This window comes from Gorilla gorilla, chromosome 2, assembly GCF_029281585.2.
Source record: "Gorilla gorilla gorilla isolate KB3781 chromosome 2, NHGRI_mGorGor1-v2.1_pri, whole genome shotgun sequence".
Taxonomy (NCBI): domain Eukaryota; kingdom Metazoa; phylum Chordata; class Mammalia; order Primates; family Hominidae; genus Gorilla; species Gorilla gorilla.
In genome coordinates this window covers 77,208,156-77,228,853 of record NC_086017.1, presented here as the reverse complement: position 1 = coordinate 77,228,853, position 20,698 = coordinate 77,208,156, and the positions used below count along the sequence as shown (strand labels likewise).

General features: G+C 39.3%; 1 protein-coding gene across 1 annotated transcript in view; it reads left to right on the top strand.

Moving 5' to 3' along the window:
- SUCLG2 (succinate-CoA ligase GDP-forming subunit beta) overlaps nt 1-10,263 on the top strand; it is a 292,253-nt gene extending 281,990 nt beyond the window's left edge. Inside the window, exon 11 of the mRNA XM_019024673.4 lies at nt 9,125-10,263. Within this exon, the coding sequence (XP_018880218.4) occupies nt 9,125-9,240 (116 nt within the window). The 3' untranslated portion in view covers nt 9,241-10,263. The remainder of the gene's footprint in view (nt 1-9,124) is intronic.
- The last annotated feature ends 10,435 nt before the right edge of the window (nt 10,264-20,698 follow it).

The window sequence follows — 20,698 nt, the reverse complement described above, 5'->3', positions numbered from 1 at the left end:
GAGGCTGTCCTGAGGCAGAACTACCTATGGGGAAAGACTTCATGAGAAATGTTTTAGATGAGGGAAGACAGCTTTCATCTCATGCCACCTTCTCTTTATTGGCAGTGGCTGCCTGAGCAGTGCTGTGCCAAGAAAGATTCTGCAGCTATATCCCAGCTCAGTGGAAAAAGAGTTCTATGATCTTTCCAACCACACATGTGGGAAGGGGTGGAGGGAATGGAAATTCGAGCCAATATTTGCCATTGTCAATTCAAAGAGACCATAGGTGGATTTTTTCTCTCCTAGATATATAGCTGCTCACCACTGTATCAAGTCAGAAGTAGGGACTGCAAGCTGGGAAACACCAGATGAAGATGATTCTTGTCTTCACCTGACCCTTTAGCCACAAGGCCAGAAATTTGGATTGTATAGAGCAAAGGTCTACAAACTTTTTCTGTAAAGGGCGGGATTTTAGGCTTTGTGACTGTATATTCCCTGTTGTGATTACTCAGCTCTGCCACTGTAGTGTTGAAGCAGCAGTAGACAATAGGTAGAGGAATGGACATGGCTGTGCCACAGTAATCTTTTTTTAACAAAAACAGATAGTGGAACAGATTTGGCCCGTGAGCTATAGCTTGCAGATCCCTAGTGTAGAGAAGAGGCCAGCAGCAAGACCTAGAATTCTGGAAAATCCTCACGTTATCTGTATCTAAATCTCCCTTCCCCTAAGCTCTGAAATGTCTCGTGAGAGTCAAGTAAGAATTTGGCAGGCAATATTAAGCTCTGAGAATCTGACTTCTTCCCAAGGAAAATATTAGCAATGAGGTCCACTCAGTCATTTCCCCAAGTAAGGACAGAATCACACTCAGTGACGCAGTGATGAGTGTGATTCTGTCTTAGGCAGTAATGGTGGACCAAAGTCAGCATTTTCGACAAAAGTCTCACACTGTTAAAATTACCTTTGAAAATTTCTTAAATCATCCATAAATTAGAGTATGCATGGCTTGAAAGCTAGGAGGAAGATTCAAGGAAAGCATGAAAGGTAAATTCACATGCAGATGTTTGGGTGTATAAAACATCCCTTCTTTAAAAGAATTGTCTTATCCCTAGCAGATGATGGCAGGTGAGCACAGAAGTGTAAGGTGTTCTTGCTTGCCAGAGGGTTCATTCCATTCTTGTTTAATATTAAGGCTCCTTTAACTTTGGTTTAGTATCTATGTTGCTTTTTTCCGAGGGTTAACGTAATTGAAAGCATAAGCACGTAGCATCAGCTCTCAGTGAATATGTTAGACTTGATCCTAAACCTTGCATGATCATAGCACATACACACCATTCTTTGAAACCGTGTAGAGAAGAACTTAGCCATTGGCTTCCTGCCACTGGAGCTGGGGGCTCCTACTGTGATGATCCGAATAACTATCACATTCACACCCCGAGTGTTGATTTCTTCTTACTGTGCGAGAAGAAATCATCGAGGAAATTAGGTGTGGATACAATACAGCCACACAGAATATCTTATGTCATCTTTAATCTTCATAAAATGTTAGGGGTACAAAGCATTTAGATATGATTCACATTCAAGGAGAAATCTAAAGCCTCAAAGCTGCAGTAACTTCCCCAGGTTGTTCAGCTACTTGGGAACAGAATCGGGTTTAAAATCTCAGCTTCTTCCTCTGCAAAATGGAATAAAAATAGGGCAACTCTGTAAGGTTGCTGTAAGGAGCAGATGAGTTTTTAAATAATTTGCAATAGTCCTTGGCTCAGTAAATGTTAGCTATCCTTATTATCATCTAAACCCTTGTCAGTATCTCGACTGAGGCCACATGGATGGCCAATGCTGTTGGCTGCCAAGCACGGTGCTAGGTATTAGGCACATATCATCTCAAACAAGTAAGAGCTGCTGACATAGCAGAAGTTTTGCCTCTGATTCTCAATGAATTATTCTGTTTCTGACATAAAGTAACAAGGCAAAAGAGACATGAAAAGTTATCTAAATTTACAGGTCACCAAGAAAATGGACCTCCTCTATCTAATTGCCACTTGAAAGGAGACTAAGGAAGGAGGTGCAAGGGTACAGGAGCAGTGGACATTTGAGGAGGAATTTGCTGCTTTAGAGAATTTGTCTTGTTTCCACTGAATTCCCCTCTCCCAGTGGGGAGAAAAAACTCAGTTACTTCCAGCAGAGGGGCTGAAATACTTTAGGCTTTCGAGGCCATACTGTCTGTGCCACAGCGACTGACTCCTCCCATTGCAAAGCGCAAGCAGCCACTGATGAAGCAAATCAGTTTGGCTATGTTCCACGAAAAAGTTATTTATGGATGCTGGAATTTGAATTTCATGTAACTTTCATGTATCATGAAATGTTCCTGTGATTTTTTCCTCCCAGCTATTTAAAAATGTAAACCCTATTCTTAACTTGCAGGTGATACAAAAAGAGGCAGCTGGCTCAATTTTGCCCAAAAACTAGAACTTGCCAGCCCTGACTCAGAGCACTAGACCAAGAATCAGACCTGTCAGGGTTAACTGGTTGTTTGATCCAAGCAAATTGTCTGACATCTCGGGGCCTCATTTTCCTCTAGTGAATTCCTTCTAGCACTTAAAGGCCAGCTGCGTGGTTATGTGGCTTTACCCTCAGGTGAACCTGGGTTCAAGTCCTGGCTCAGCCTCTGACTTGCTGGGGATGTTGGGCCAGTTCCTAAGCCTCCCAGTGTTTTGGTTGCCTCTCCTGTAAAATGGGGATTAAAATGATGTTGACTGCAGGGTTGCTCTGAGGATTAAGTTTCATGATACTTGTGAATCCCTTAACTCATGTATCCAACAAACATTTGTTGCACCTAATATGTACTCAATAAGTGCTAACTACTGTATTCTTTTTTAAAAAACTGAATTCCTATTAAAATAATAACTTTTAAATTACAGTTTCTACATATTTCCAGACTGGAAAATGATTTTCTTCACAGCCTTATGATAAAAGGCAGGAGACGTCTGCACCTTGCGAACAAAATCCTGTACCATGTGCCCACTACCTTTATTTTCTCTTGTGTGTAATACAAGCGAAGAAGAAATTTTGATAAATTAACCTTGCGTCTTTGTTTACAGCTCTCTTACTCCACCCAGTGGCAGAAAGTCACTGGTAACATGCCAAGGAGGTCATGAATTTTTAACGTTTTAATAATTGTTATTATTTATAATATCCCCTAGTAGTAGAGCAAGATTTCATTTTAAACTCATTCCCCTTTGATTTTCCATTTTTAAGGCCTGCAGTGGGTAGATAACCATTTAGCTGAGTGGCTCTCAACAAGCAGATATTAAGAAGTGCCTGAGGTTCCACCAGCATGAGTTGATCAGTTATCTGTACAGGTGGTTATTAAAAGTGTTGTCCTGAAGGCTCATTAAAAAGCAATGTAGCATTTAATAAATATTAGAACATGTCAGTAGCACCATTTAAATGTGGGAAGGAGATCAATTTCCTTTGTAATTCTGTGCACAGGCATAAACACTCTTTAGAACACGTAATTCCATGTCAGAGTTTAAAGCAGCTATGATAATTTCTATTTAGAAGTAAAGGCAGGGAGAGGGTTGGGGAATAGATGTCAGACACTTGGTGAATTAAGAAGAAAATAACCTTAAATACTCAAATAATATCGTTTTGCAAAAAAGGAATGCAGAAAACTCACAGTCATTTCCAAGGCTTCCTCTAATTCTTTTCTTCCTTTTCTTTTTCAATAACCTGTTTCCACTCTCTGCTGTTTTACTTTTATTTTATTTTATTTATATTTATTTATTTATTTATTTTGAAAATAGAGACGGGTCTCACTCTGTTGCCCAGGCTGGAGTGCAGTGGTGCAATCACAGCTCACTGCAGCCTTGACCTTCTGTGCTCAAGCGGTCCTCTGACCTCAGCCTCCTGAGTAGCTGGGACTACAGGCCACCATGCCCAGCTGGTTTCCTTTTAATCCCTCTTCTCTGCGTGTCCCCACCTCCCCTTCCAGTTGTTCCCTCAACAGGAAGGAGGAAGCAAGTGGTAATTAACGACCAGGGCAGGGTTAGTGGGCAGTAGAGCTATGCCTTCAAGGAGAAACCAGGTTGAATGCTGCAAAGAGATGGTGCCAGCATCAGGGTAGGGGCTGGTGTGGAAGGCACTTGGCAAACTCATTTTTTTCCTTTACTTTCTCTTACTCTCTACCTGTCATTTTTCTTATGTCTGTTCCTTTTTGAGCTATTCCCCATGACTCTGTCTCTTGTCTCTCTCTTCATTTGTCTCTCTCTCTCTATCTCCCTCTCTCTCTTTCTACCCCCCTTTCCCCTTCTGTAACAAGTTTCTACCTGGTCAAGATGGCTCTGCATATGACCCATTTCTCATAACAGATGAGCTTCATATTTGAATATGAGAATCCCTTCAAAAACTGCTTAGTTCTGAGCATGCCTAGTATATGCTTAATAATTAAGGTGGTAATTAAAGTGTAACTGCAAGTATAATTAAAATTCACTTTTGTGGATCCTAGAATTATGAAGCAATTAGGCATTTTCACGCAGCACTGAAGGAGCAGCTGGGAGGAGAGAAGGGTTGTGGTTTTCTGGGGAGCTGCTCTGTCTCCTTTCTTCCCCTGGCCCTGTCCACCAGTGTTAGCCTGGAGCAAGGCCTCACTTGTCTGGGGCACCTGAAGCTGCTACAGGTTGGGAGGAGTGGTAACAGCTTGGAGTCCTCACTCAGGGCAGTGAGCACAGCCAGCTCTTCCTGGGCCCTTCCCAGCAAAAGGAGCCACTCCCAAAACCCCTGGGTAACCGTGAGAGGACTCCAAAAAAAAAATCCCTCCTGATTGCACCTTGAGCAGTTTGGGGTATCTATTTCAACCCTATAGGAAAGGGGTGTTAGGACAGCAAGGAGATCTATCAAAAAGTACCCGCCCACTCCTCTTCTCGTCAAGCACACTTTGTATGTGGGAATCCATCTGGAGTTACCCCGTCGGTCAGCACGTACTGCTAGCTAACAGATATTGGGAGGTATCCGGTAAGCAAGTCTGACAAAGGAAAGTGGATGTTTGGAGGGGACGAGGGAAGCATCAGTAAGTCATCCCAATAAGACTTCATCCATGGTAAGATTTTAGAAATACAAGGTGCTCCAGAAGTTCATTGTACCAGCCCCTGCTTTAGTTGGGGCATGGGGAGGTGGTGATTAGAAAGATATCCCCAAAGAAATACCATTTAACAGATGCCTTGTGAATGAATGGGTGTCAGCCCAGTGGAGAGAGGTGTCAGCCCAACAGAGCTCTGGGTGAAAAGCCCAGCAAGGGCAGTGGCCCAGCACGTCTTTGTGCTCATGAATTTCTAAATCATTTCTTTTCCCTTGGGAATACTGGTGCTAAGTTGGGTGCAAAAGAGGATATTAATTAAGGAACTAAATTATTTAGATTACTTGGTTGCAAGGAAGCACAACTCATTAAAGTTATCTCAAAAAATTAAGAAGATCAAGAGCTCATTTCATCCATACACATGCAAAGGAACTCAGGTAAAACTGAATAAGAAGTTATCTGAATAAGTGGGAACCATGATAAAAAACTAGTCTCCAGAAAGAGCAGGATCTGAAATGGAGGAAGACATCAGGAGCGCCACTCCTGCACCTATCTGGAGGTCTTAGAGCTGCATTGAGAGTGGAAGGTGCTCAAAAGAAGAAAGGAAGAGGAAGAAGGGCCTAGTCCACGTCTCTGCAGGAGGAGATAGAAATTTACACATGGGGCACGGTGGCTCATGCCTCTAATCCCAGACTTTGGGAGGCCGAGGCAGGTGGATCACTTGAGGTCAGGAGTTTAAGATCAGCCTGGCCAACATGTTGAGACCCTATCTCTACTAAAAATACAAAAATTGGTTGGGAGAGGTGGCCACTGCCTCTCATCCCAGCTACCCAGGAGGCTGAGGCAGGAGAATTGCTTGAACCAGGGAGGCGAAGGTTGCAGTGAGCCGAGATCACGCCACTGCACTCCAGCCTGGGTGACAGAGCAAGACTCTGTCTAAAACAAAATTTACACATGTAACTGTCATTTACCTTCTGTTCCAAAGACTGGTTTGCTCCTGTGTCCATCAGGGCTTTTGCTTCACACTCTGTCATTACTCCATGAAAGCCATGCTTTGATTAGTGTCTAAATTCCTTAGCCTGCTATCTAACACCTGCCACAGTCAAATGAATCAAAGTGCACACAGGTTGTGTTAATGAAATAATAAATTTTTACATTTGTGTTACTTAGCTATCAGCACTTAACAAATTACCCCAAAATTTAGCAGCTTAACAAAAAGAACAGTTATTATCTCACAGTTTCTGTGGTCAGGAATCTGGGTGTGGCTTAGGTGGATCCTCTCACTCAGGGTCTCTCACAAGTTTGCAATCACAGTGTCAGCTGAGCTGTAGTGATCTCAAGGCTTGACTAGGGAAGAATTTGCTTCCAAGATCCCTTATATGGTTCTTGGCCAGATGCACTTCCTTCTTGGCTATTAGACCCAGAGCCTCAGTTCCTCATCAGCCATTGGCCAGAGGTTGCCCTCAGTTCCTTGCCAGGTGAGTCTCTCCAGAGGGCAGCTCATAGCAGGGTAGTTTGCTTCATCAGAGTGAAAAAAGAGTTAAAGGGAGCAAGACTGAAGCCACAGGCTTTTGTAACCTAGTCTTAGAAGTGACACTCCATCACTTTTGCCGTCTTCTTATCTATTAGAAGCAAGGCTGTGGGTCCAGATCATACTCAAGGGGGACAGATTCTACAAAGATGTGACTACCAGGAGTCAAGAGTGATTGATCTTTGAAAACCATTTTAGAAGCTGCCTTCCACAGCATTTACAAAGTCATATGTTAGTCAAAATAATGCTAGCTCCTGTAACAACAGAAAAATGCAGAAATTTCAGAGTCTTAACATTATAGAAGGGTCTTTCTCATTCCCATAAGGTCTAAGAGGGTGAGTGGGTAAGATGCTTGGCTCCAGAGAGTTATCCAGGCTGTATCTGGATACAGTTATCCAGAAAGTATCCAGGCTGAAGGAGTCATTGCCATCTTCAAGAAGTGATTTGGCTGGGTGCAAGGGCTCATGCCTGTAATCCCAGCATTTTGGGAGGCCACGGCAGATGGAGTCCTTGAGTTTAGGAGTTCAGGACCAGCCTGGGCAATGTGGAAAAACCCCATCTCTACAAAAAATACAAAAAATAGCTGGGCGTGGTGAAGTGTGCCTTTAGTCTCAGCTACTTGGGAGGCTGAGGTGGAAGGATCACTTGGGCACCGGAGGTTGAGGCTGCAGTGAGCTGAGATCACACCACTTCACTCCATCTTGGGTGACACAGTGAGAGCCTATCTCAAAAACAAAAAACAGGACAAAACACAACCAAAACCAAAAAGGTGACTTCCAGGGCTGCCCCAGCTGGGAACACTCCAGAAAGCAGACAAGGAAAACCGAGTATGAAGAGTCCCTTTGAAGATTGTCATGGCCATGTGACATTCCTTTGGCCTGAACTCAGTCACGTGTCCCCTTCGAGATGCAGGGGGGCCTGGGAGATGTAGTTTCTGGCTGGGCAGCTGCTTTCCAGCAATAGCACTCTACTGCAGAAGAGGAGCAGGAGTCTGTGGTGCAAAGCCAGCCAGGCCTGCCACAGATACTGCACCATTTACAAAAATGCTTTTACACTCATTTCATTTGCTTCTCATCACAATCTATACCATCAGCTATACTGTCCTCATTTTACAAGTAGAGAAGCAGACTAGCATATCTTTAGAACATGCAGCGTTTATAATTACAGAGAACAGTTCAAGTCCCATCTCTGACACTTACCGCCTCTGTGACCATGGAAAAGTTATTTAACTTCTCTGTGCCTCAGTTGCCTTATCTGTAAAATAGGAACAATAGGACTACTCATAGTTTTTGTAAAGATTTCATATGCTGTGTATAAGTTACTTAGCACTGTGCCTGGCATACATAAGCACTTAATGATATTAAGTTCTTGGGAAGATTACGAGGATGATAGTGCTCTGTATGGAAACAAAAGTTCAGGCTCAAAGAAGTGAAATGATTTACCCAAAACTACATAACAAGTACATGGCAGAGCCAGCATGGAGATTTTAGGTAGCAACTTCCCACATTTTATGCTTTCACCTTCCAGAGAGGACTTTCACCAGCTTCCTCTGTAAAAACAGGAGTAGGTGAGCCTTAAGGTGAAGACACAGTGCCAAGCGGCCATCTTCACTGCTGCTTGGGTAGACCCAGGGTCCCAGGGGAATCAGCGCTGCATCATCTTTTCAATCCACCCATTTCTATTTAACCCAGCATTTGCCTCTTTATATGAAATGTGCTGACCCAGTGCCTCTTTTTATCTGCACTCTTTGTGGTAAGGCAAGTTCTCCAAGGCCTATACTTCAAGGTCTTTGTTTATAAATAGGCTCTGTCTTGCCAACTAGATAAAAGCACAGGAAGTGATGTAGGATGAGATATTTCATTAGACACTTAAATTCTATTACATTTCTCCTAGAGGAGTTGTTCACTCTAAAAGGGCAGAAACGCAGTTCTCATGTTAAATAGTCCCCAAGCACACCTTTGAATGAAGTGGCTTGGCCAGAAGATACTCCATATCCACCAGGAACAGCCAAGAGATTGCCATCAGGGGCTGCTTTGCCCATTTTGAAGGGCTCAGCCCATTTCATTTTATAGAGTGAGGAGAAGGCAGAAATGGACATGCTGGATGCTGCCAGAGTCTCCAAAGCAGTGGATTTGTGGACATAGCTGGGCAGATTCTCGGAACTTCCTTTCTCAAACCAGGTCACAGCCCAAACCCCTGATGACGTCCGAGAGGGCTTTAAGACAGGTGACTTCTGGTATGGGCCAAAACCGCATTAAATCCACATGGCTGTGATTATCAGCAGACAACTCAGCTTCCATCAGTAAAACATGTTCATTTCCCTCTTGCAAGCCCTTGCTTTCATCTTCTTTTCTAGCTGGACCACAGCTTGAGATAAATTTCTTCACATAATCTTTTCTGTCAGCGACCTTGATGAGAACCTATATTTAATTCGTTTCCTAGTGAAAAGCTGTAGACAGGTGAGTCTTGTGTGTCCTTGTGCAAACTTCATAAGGCGCCACCTCTGGTTTCATTCAGTGATTGTTCCCTGTCCCCCTTCTAGGAACCAACGTCCAAGAGGCCCAGAAGATACTCAACAGCAGCGGACTCCCCATTACTTCAGCCATTGACCTGGAGGATGCAGCCAAGAAGGCTGTGGCCAGTGTGGCCAAGGAGTGATGTCTTTGTCCTGATCCAATGGAGAAAGAAAGCCATTTTTCCATAAAAAGGGATGGTTCATCATTGTGAAAGAAATGGTTATCGCATTGGGGAAGAAAAGGGGAGGGGGAAGGCAAGAATCACTGAAAAATCTTAAATCTGTGTTTTCTGGAATAAGATATCTAGACAGCCTAAATCTGATTTTAGTCTTTTTAAAAATAATATCTTGTGTTCTCAAACTTTTCTGTCACTGTAAGCCTGCCCAGTAGGCAGTGTTTTGCAGACTTTGGGGAGTGGTCTATGTGGCCAAATATTGTGTGTATAGACAGAATTTGAAATCAGGTCCTGCTTCATTTACAAGAATTTTGGTGGGCATCTAATCCTACATAATGAAAAAGAAAAACAGACCATTTTAAAACTCAGACAAGATTATATTTAATATATTAATTACTAAAAAGGCACAAGATTACACTGAACATATTAGCTACTAAAAAGGCACTGCTAAGACATTCAAGCTAATAGCTATTACACACTACTGCAGATTTTACAGGTTTCTAATTCTAACATGTTTGAAAAATCCGTGAGTATTCCAAAATATATTTAATAATGGAATATCTGCATTAATATACCATCCATGTGTTTTTACCATTTGCCTTAATATTGAATATACTGTTTACCTCACACTAAAAAGAAAACCAGAAGCCTTATTTGTGATTTGGGGAGTAGAAGCTTCCATTTTTCTGTCAAAAATGAATCCTGATTCTTATGGAAATCTCTGTTATTAAGATATTTCAAGATGAGACAACACTGAAGATCAAGTTGTGTTTAGTATCAATATCTTCTCTCCTCGTTTCTCTCTTACTCCTCATCCTCCCAGAATCTACCAGTTTATGGTAGAAAGACGGGAACCTTATTTGAATGTGGTTTTTTTTTCCATGATGTCCAATTTTGTTGTGGGAAAGGATTTGGATAAATTTTTTGTTTAAATTTTGGTAGATTTTTATCTATACAAATTTAAATAAAATTATGTTTTGTAAGCTGTAAGATCTGTGTGTATTTCTCATTTTACTCAATTTTATTCCTCAAACAATTTTTTTTTTTTTTACAAAGACGCTAGTCTTAGTGTCTTAGGTATGCCTCTAAAATTTGATAATTTGGGTCATTCCAGGATTATTCCAGTTCCACTCAACTTTATCAGATACCCATTTCTGTGTTAGGAGATTATTAAATCCATAAAAGTTATACACAAACCAGAACCCCAGGAATGTATCTCAGATGTCTGACAGGTTGAACTGTGATGTCAGTCTGCGTAACGCAAAGGGAGATACTCCAGTATAACTCCTTCCATTAAGTGAGGCTCAATTACCACCATTAATTTTCCTTTCAGTGTATAAATATGTAGCAGACCAAACTATTTTGTTTGTTTTTTTTTTTTACCAGCTTACATTGTTCTCATAAATTTCATGTGTGGACAAAAGTATGAAAGTCATTATTGTTTAGAGCCATGTTTGCCATGGAGAAATAAACTATTGGATAGATCAGTCTTATATCCTTTCTTAATGCCCATGCAATGAATGAAGAATATTAACAGTGTCTTCTTAGTTGTGTTTTGGTTTTTGATAGCTTAATCACTAGTTGGTGCAGTAAAAAAAATAACCTATATTATGTCAACTAGACAACATTTTTAAATTTTTGATCTCTGAAGAGGACTATGTTTGAATCACTTGTAAATATTGATGTTTCTAGTCAACCCAATTTGGAGGAGGGGATAAAGCAATTAAATCATTTTTGTGATTATTTCATAAAAGGGTTAATAACAAGGAAATAGCCTTTTATTTTCAAATAAGCTCAAAGCCATCAGAGCTTGTTCTTTTTGCATCCTTAGCGTAGCTTGTCTCTAATGGTTTTATTCTCAGGCAGGCCATTTTTACAGGTGGATAATGGCTGCTGGCCATTACATGTGAGGTTCTCAAATTTAGCATCCTCAGAAGAGAAAGAGAGAGGGAGCAGAGGGAAAGAGAAAATAAATGAGCAAATAAATGAAAGAAAGAGGGAGGAAGGAGAGAGGAAGGAAAGAAGCTTCTCTCGGTAATTCTAAGACACCTCCCAAAATTGAATATGACTCCAGTGATCAGTTTCAGGTCAGTAACCTATTCCTGAACCTGGCCCCGGTTCATTTACAATAATTTTTGTGGTCTTCTATACAATAAATATAGGCCATAAAAAACTCAGACAAGTTTACATTTAACATATTAACTACCTGATATGGTTTGGCTGTGTCCCCACCCAAAATCTCATCTTGAGTTGTAATCAGTGTTTTTGATTGTTTTGGCTTTGAGCTTATTTGAAAATAAAAGGCTATTTGCTTGTTATTAACCCTTTTATGAAATAATCACATAAATGATTTAATTGCTTTATCCCCTCTTCCAAGAATTAAATTACAATTCTTCTACATTTTATTTTCATGTCTCTTCCTCTCAGTTTTCTCTCTGAGGAAAAAAAAAATGTCATTAAGAATTATATTTTTTTAAGTGCAAAGCCTTGATAAAAATTAGAAGGAATATTATTTTTTCACATTACTAAAGTAAATATTTGAATGTTTGATTGTGATCATTTGTAGAATACACTATATGTTCAAAATTAAAATAAGCGAGAAAATATATATCATAGTGGGGAAGGAAACAATGTGGGGAAGTGAAAAGGATATGTTCTTTCATATTTTTCTAGATCTGGAGTTGGCAAACTAAGGCCCAACGGCCTATTTTAGTAAATTAAGTTTTATTGTCACAGACACATCCATTTGTGTGCATGTTGTCTGTGGCTACTTTCATGCTACACAGCAGAGCTGAGTAGTTGTGATAGAAACCTTATGACCCTAAAATATTTCCTTTTTGGCCCTGTACATAAAAGGTTTGCCAACCCCAGCTCTAGATAAATAAAAAAATACAACATTGCCCCCAAAATGACAGCAACGGAGTATTGTTTTCAAACCTGAGAAAGGAAGATTTAGATATTAAAGTGAAACAGAAATGGAAAAGTAGGAAATATGATCTTTGATCTTTCCATTTTAAACCCTGTGAGAGCTACAAAAAGTCTACAAAAGGCCACTTGCCAATGAAAACCAATTCAGTTTTGTTACTTTTTGTCTTTCCATCACCACAAGGACTGTCTGCAGTAGCTCCTTGCACTTTTGAACATATGCTGTTCCTAACTGCTCACAGGTGCATTGGAATAATACCAAATCATGGCTATGAGTATTAAACTACCAAAGGGCTGCACCTATCAACTAACTCATCCTCAAAGTGATCCTTGCTAGTAAGTATGTCATGCATTGTTTAGTCTTGGAAAGACTAAAGCAAGGAAAAAAAAGTAAATGCAGTGTACTTGATCCCCACCACATTACTGCAAAGGCAGTATCCATTTTACCAGTGAGGAAATGGTGACAAAGTGAGATAAAGTTGCTCCTCTCAAGTTTCGTAGTTAATGGCAAAGATCTTGGCTTCTGGACTTTGGATTCTTGTTTAATTCTATCATTTCTTCTATTGTCCAATAAAACTTTCTGTATGACAGCAATGGTAAATATCAGTGCTGTCCAACATATAGTCATCCATCACATGTGACTGTTGAGCATCCTGGGAACTGAATTTTAAAGTCTAATGCTAATTAATTGACAGCCACACATTGCTAGTGGCTGCCATATTGGACAGTATAGCTCTCTGGTCTAAATCTCCTGGGTATTAGGATGCGTTACTTTTACTTCAGAGAGGCTCACATTGATTAAGTGCTTTCTGTGTGCCAGGAACTTTACCTGTGCTATCCTAATTAATCCTCTTTAGCAACTCTATGAATCTGTCATTGTTGTTTTACTGGTGAGAACATTGTAACTCCGAGAATCTAAGTAACATGACCAAGAGCACAAAACTAGCATGTGGCTAGTCAGGATTGAAACTTGGTCTTCTGAGTCAAAAGCCACTGGTCTTTGTTTTGTATCTATGGGGACCCAAATTCACTAAGGTTATGCCACTTATGATCATTTGAAAGGATGTTGGAGGCAAAGACATTTAGCAAGCTGGGTTCTTGAATGTATTGCTTGCCCTGTGTATCTCATACTTTGGGAAGCAGGGTTTAGAAGCAGAAAGATCACCATAAGCAACTGGCAGGTCATATGGACTACAATGTGAATGGCACCTCCTGGACTTGCACAAGGCATAAGGCAAGGGCCATTTTCTAGGGATCTAATTCCAAGTGTCTTCTCTTTTACTCAGTGCCTTCCCAACATCTATAACCATGACCATCCAAAAGACAAAAGGCAGAGGGGCAGAAGAGATAAAGGCTGGAGGCAGTTTTATCATATTAGGAGAAAATTTAGTTTGCAGCCTTTACCTTTCTTCTAGAGAAGTTTAGGTCTGGCAGTCTTATCTCATATTTTCATATTCTAAGTAGGCCAGGAGCAATTCCTAGGCACCTTATGCCAAATTTCACAAATCCAAAATTAATTAAATTGTATATGCCAGCTATGGGGAAATTGTCAGGTTTTTGTTGTTGTTGTTCTTGTTCCTCCCCTGTGTTTGTAGAGGCAGCAACATACAGGCATGTTTATTGGGAGCTCTCCTAACTCCTTTCCTAGCTAGGGAAGAAAAAAATGAAAGTAAGCCATGATGTAGTAGTCATTAACACATCTGTTTTCAAACATCAGACAATGGGAGAAACTAGAAGATTTGAAGATTCCATTTGGAGTTTTTTTCAATTACCTTTTAATATTGAACATTCATGTGCTTTAAATCCTCATAACTAGTTGCCCTGAGCAAAACAAATAATTTTTGAAGGACCTTGTATTAAAAAGCAGAAACGACATCACAATGATAAATCGTTTTAAATAAATAAATAGCCTTGTATTAGGAATCACATACAGCACATACAGTAGTCCTTCCTTATCCATGGTTTCACATTTCAGTTTTAGTTACCTGCGGTCAACTACAGTCAGAAAATAGATTAGTACAGTACAATAAAATGTTTTGAGAGAGACCACATTCATATAACTTTTATTACAGCATATTGTCATAATTGTTCAATTTTATTCCTGTTTGTCTCTTACTGTGCCTCATTCATAAATTAAACCTTTCCATAAGGGTATATGTCTAGGAAAAGACATGCTATGTGTAGGGCTTGGTACTATCTGTGGTTTTAGGCATTCACTCGGGAGTCTTGGATGCCCTGCAGGTAAGGGGGGATTCCTGTATATTAATGAAAGTATTGGTTGGGTTTTATTTATCACTTCACGTATATGATCTCATGGATACAAACAGGTGACCTTGCCAATTGGTGCTAACTTTTTGTGTGTTTATGAAAAGAACAGTAGTAACCTTGCTCCCTGGATTCCAATAAAAAATCTATTATTTTTTTAAAAGAATTTTGGACCTCTAGTTAAAAGGTGATTTTTTCCCAACTGCATGACTCTATCTTGAAACATTTACTTATTGTTCTTTATTAAACATATTTTTAATTATCCTATGTTTTAAATAATTTCTTCCAAGATTGCTTCCTTTCAAGAGAACTTTTAAACATTCAGTTAAATAAGAACCCTTTAAATTTCTGTTAATTGTTTCAAATGTTACATAATTTGTGTGGACACATTGACAGTTGTAAACTTTCAGAATATTGCGTGTGAATTTCAAAAAAATTTGTAAAATATTCACATACATTGAAATTCATTAAACCAAGTTTTCTCATACTTTTATTTTTTATAAAAATCTAGTTGTATTAAAAATTTTGACAAAAATATAAGAAATAAGAAATATAAGAAAACAGATACTCTTCATTAATTTAGTATTTACTATGTAATCAGTATAACGTTTCTGGAGGTCAGTTTTTTAGTACAGATTAACAGCCTCAAAAATGTTCATAGTGCCACTTCTTTAGGGTATGGAAATGGCTTCTGGGTGGGAACAGGTGAAACAGGAAAACAGAATGCCTGGGCTGATCTATGTGACAGAAGCAAAGGTTGAAATCTCTGTGCTGAAAGCCAGAGGGCATCTTTTCTTCCCACCATCCAGAGCTAATAAATGGCAGCAGCATACACCTCCAACTACGTAGATGCTTAGCAAAATCACAGAGGAGACAGCATGGTGCAACTCTTCCAAACAAGACTGCACACAGGCCCAGCGGAACGGCTCCCATCCACCCTCTCCTTTCCTCCCCGCTACACACAACACATTTCCACCAATGGCACACAGCCTCAGGAAAGTATTGCATATGCACTTCCCAGCTCTCAGGGAGGTAGACAACTGATCTCAGATAAGGAGATCAGAGAGAATTAGCACACAATATATCAGAACAAAGAGAAGGTAGACAGCTGCTGTGTTCATCATGACCAAGAAAACAAGAAACAGAAACAACATGGCATCTGTGCTATTCAGTAAAAGAAAGAGGGGTCAGCCAAAGGCAGAAAAACGAAGGCACCACCCATAATAGACAAATAATCCCTTTTGGAAAAACATATAACTAAAGAAAAACATTTTGTAAATCCCTAAACAACCTATTAGTGTAACACTTAATAAAACTATTAATTCAGTTAATAAACAAAAAGGTGATCAAATGCATAAAAACAGAAAAAGAAGAAAAAGGAGGTAAGAAAACCAATGGAGAAGGAGGAAAACAATATTCAAGAACTGACCAATAAATCACAACAAGTAATGAATCCTAAATATATTGCAATGCACAGGAGAGCCCCCACCCCCAGTGAAGAGTTTTCTACCCAAAATGTCAGTAGTGTCAAGGTTGAGAAACCCCAATTTAACTACATTTACTAATTTGACATAATAAATGTGGGTTATGGATTCATTAAAATGAAAATGCCAGCCGGGCCTGGTGGCTCACACCTGTAATCCCAGCACTTTGGGAGGTTGAGGGGGGCAGATCACCTGAGGTTAGGAATTCGAGACCAGCTGGGCCAACATGGTGAAACCCCTCCTCTACTAAAAATACAAAAATTAGCTGGATGTGGTGGCGGGTACCTGTAATCCCAGCTACTTGGGAGGCTGAGGTAGGAGAACCACTTGAACCCAGGAGGTGGAGGTTTCAGTGAGCCAAGATTATGCCATTGCACTCCAGCCTGGGTAACAAAAGTGAAACTCTAACTCAAAAAATAATAATAAAGAAATAAATAAAATAAAATGAAGATGCCAGAAAAATGGAAACATATAAAATAGTGGATTGTATGATTCACCATGAATGCAGAGGGGGAAATAAAGAAATTAAAGGAACTAGGAGACAATAATACATAGGACAAGGACAATCCAACATAAGGATAATTGGTGTGCTTAAAGTAGAAAAGACCAGCAACTAAAAATGAAAGTGATTTTAAAGATATAATAGAATAAAAGTTTATTGAAATGAATGTGAAATTGTGCCAAAAGACTGAAGAGAAACACTATATTTCAGGAAATATCAGTAAGTTGATACTTTAAAGACAAAGGTTTTTAACTTTAAGAATAAAGAAAGAACCCTTTGGGTTCCTTGACTAAACATGCAGATGAACAAATGCAGAGGAGAAGAAATTTTACTGGACTCATACTTCTCAGCCATTTTTGATACCAAAAGACAGTGAAACAAATCTGCAAAAATTTTAGGGGAAGAATGTGTTTCCCAAGAATATCATACCCAGCCAAAGGCACACTTTTATCAAACATTGGGAATAACTTCAATATCTAAAAGTAGTAAATGGAATAAATAATATTGTGTATAAACAGTGGAATATCATGTAGCCGTTTTAAAAATGAAGAAATACATACTTTTTTGTGAAAGAATGTTCATAATATATGCTGCAAAAGAGAAGTAATAGTGCTAATTTTAAATATCTGTTTATATATATTCCATATATAAAATATCTTATAGCTAGATACATGGATACATATCTATATAGATAGAGAAAATTGACCATAAGAATATAAACTAAAATATAAGTGTGGAAGAAAAATGGGTGACTTTGTTTTCTTTTCATAAATTAGTGCCTCTCAACTAAGGACAATTTTGCTCTCCCTGGGAAAATTTTGCAATGTCTAGAGACACTTCTCTTTATTAAAACTGGAGACACTCTTCACTTCTAGTAGGTAGAGGCCAAGGATGCTGCTGAACATTCTACAACACACGGTCTGCCCTCCACAGCAAAGAATTATTCAACCCAAAGTGTCAATAGTGCCAAGGTTGAGACACACTGATTTAATTATATGTATTAATTTACTATAGTAAATATGGGTCATTGGTATAATAAAGAAAAAAATTACCAAAAGAAAAAGCACTGCATAAAGTTAAGCGAGAGAAGAGTATACTTATTAGATAAATATATTAAATTTAAAAAGATGCAAATGCTTTTACACATTTCTCTGAGATCTTGAACTAATTTACAAATGTTCTATGATTGTGAAAACTTATGTAAGTTATACTGTTCTTTTAATAATATTCTTTTTGGGGGGATAAATATTAAACTCCAAAAAAATATGGTAAATACAAACCCAAGTAAGTTTGTTTTAAAGCTGATCTATTCAAATAACATTTAAAAATCTCACTCAGTTTACATTTTAGTGTCTCAGAATGAAAGCTCATCTTAGTTTTAGATCTTTAACTGGAATAATATAATTAGTTACTGTTTCTCAAAGAGCATGTATTTCATGGATATGCCACCCAGTTTTGTTCAATATATAGAACTTAGTTTTTTCTATAATATGCGTTGTAATCATTGATGACTTTTTCATGTTGCTGTAAGTCTCTTTAACTTTGAAGTGCAGTGTCTAAAATTCTAGTATTTGAAATTATGCCACATTTTGTTCCAGTGATGAATGTCAAATAGTATGTTGATCTATATTGAGGTGTTTCATGGGGGTGAAGCTTGCTACTTAGAAAAAGGCATTGTGTAAGGACAATCAACACCTCAAAAACATGGCTGGTTAAAGGCAACATGGCAGAACTTTGCCACCTGAGTATACAAAAAAGCATGTTCCAGGCAGCTAACAGTTCTTCCCAAACTCTAACAGAGTGCTGGAGGGGGCTAAATTCTGCTCAACGTTGTCATCCTATGAGTGCTCAGGTTGCAAATATGGCTGGTGAGCTTCAGGTTCTTCTGAGTCATTTCATCCTTGGAAGCCAAACCTCTTCGGGACCACTGTCGCAGAATACACCATTTTAAAATAGAGCTTGGAAAATGTAGCTGATTAAGTTGAATTCAAACACATGTTTCTCTACCATCTGATCTTCCCTGGCACCATGGCAGCTGCAGCGATAACACAGATTAAATAGAGGCAAAATCTCTACTCAAGGAATGAGTAATCCAGACATGCTTAGAACTACTCACTTGAACTGGACAGGACTTGGAGAAGCAATGCAACTTTCCACTTTTGTGGGGTTTTGTTTTGTTTTGTTTTGTTTTGTTTTGTTTTGAGATGGAGTCTTGCTCTTTCGCTCAGGCTGTAGTGCAGTGGCACCATCTCAGCTCACTGCAAGCTCTGCCTCCCGGGTTCACGCCATTCTCCTGCCTCAGCCTCCCGAGTACCTGGGACTACAGGCGCCCGCCACTATGCCCGGCTAATTTTGTTTTTGTATGTTTAGTAGAGATGGGGTATCACCATGTTAGCCAGGATGGTCTCGATCTCCTGACCTCATGATCCGCCTGCCTCAGCCTCCCAAAGTGCTGGGATTACAGGCGTGAGCCACTGCGCCTGACCAAGTTTCCACTTTTCTAGTGTTTCCACACTAGAAAAAGTTAAGAAGATTTTTCCCATAGATGATGATCATACCACATGTTCATGTATATGTTAGTGTGAGGGATTTTATGTCTTTAGGGGCAGGTTTTAGGCATCGAAAATATCTTTCAGAGGTTTAAATGTGAATAATTAAGTTACAAATTTTAAAGCCAACTTTCTGAATTTGTAGATCTCATTCTATTTATAAATCTATCCAATTTTGAAAAATCACCTTTAAGGGGATTGATTCGTGTTTTCAAACAGTGAAACTCCTTTAAATATGCAAACTGCCTGTACAAATTTAATATATTTCATTATATTTTTGTTTTCAATTTTATGCTAGTCCACTCCATTTAAGAAATTCTCACAAAAAAGTTTAAAAATCATCAAGAAATTCTTAAGTTCTCTTAAATGTGCTGATACTGCCTGCACACTCAGTAAGATTTCAACTTAAAATTGCAAATTTTTAATCACATGCTTAGTCACACATGTTAGATTGTATGAACATGTATGCTTAGTCATACATGTTAGATTGTATGAAAACAGGACACTGACCTGTTAATCCAACTATTTCTTACGTGTGGAAAATGCATAAAATATCAAATGCACAAAAATATTGAACAATGGAGTGTCTTAAACATTTCTATACTTAATTTGAATCTTCCTCGGCTAACTGAAGTCATAACTAGTCACTCTGGCTAGACACTATCTAACACTGTTACTGTAGCATCACTGATGGTCTCTGAGTCCTTTTCACAGGTTAAAAACAATAGCTTCATAATCTGAACAAAGTGATTATCTGGTGGCTTTCATAGCCTACATAGTCATACTCAGACTTATTCTTGAAAATCGTGAGTTTCATTCAGCTTCTTGATTCTAAAGGTGTATGTCTTTAGCCAAATTTGGTAAATTTTCAACTATTATATCTTCAAGTACGTTTCCAGCCCCACTTTCTCCTTTCAATACAGGAGTTCGGTGACTTAAATATTAGCTCTTCTGTTATAATCCCACAGGTCCCTAATGTTGTTTTCACTTTTTCAGTCTGTTTTCTCTGCATTGTTCAAATTGGGTAATTTCTATCATTCTGTCTTCCAGTTCACAGATTCTTTTCTCTATGCCCTCCATTTTGCTGTTCAGCTCATCCATTTCTTTTTTATTTTGGTTGCTGTATTTTTCAGTTATAAACTTTCCATTTGGTTCTTTCTATCCTGTTTCTTTGCTGAAACTTTCTATTTTGTTCCTGTTTCAAGCGTGTTCATAACTGTTCAGTGCCAGCATTTTTTATGATGGTTGCTTTAAACTGTCTGTTAGATGATTCTGCCATTCCTGTCATCTCCGTGTTGGCATCTATGGATCACCTTTTTTTTCATTCAGCTTGAGATCTTCCCAGTATGAAGCATGTTACTCAATTGAAACTTGGACATTGTGGATGTTACTTTCTGAGACTTTGGATCTTGTTTAAATCTCTTCAAGCCAGCTTCCTCTAACACTGCTCCAGCAGAGGAGGAAGGAGATACCTCACTGCTGCCATGTTGGGTGGACAACCAGGTGGCCTTCATTCACACCTGAAGTGAGGCTCCTTATCACTCCTGGGTGGGTGGGCACTCTGACTTTTCATTACGCCTCCACTGACTGAATCCCCTAGGCTTGGAGAGCAAGGAATGCCTAGTGCTGCACTCCCTCATGGCCCCACTAGCACCACAGAAGAGAGTTATGGCCTCTTTGCTTGGGGGTGGTGGTGGAAG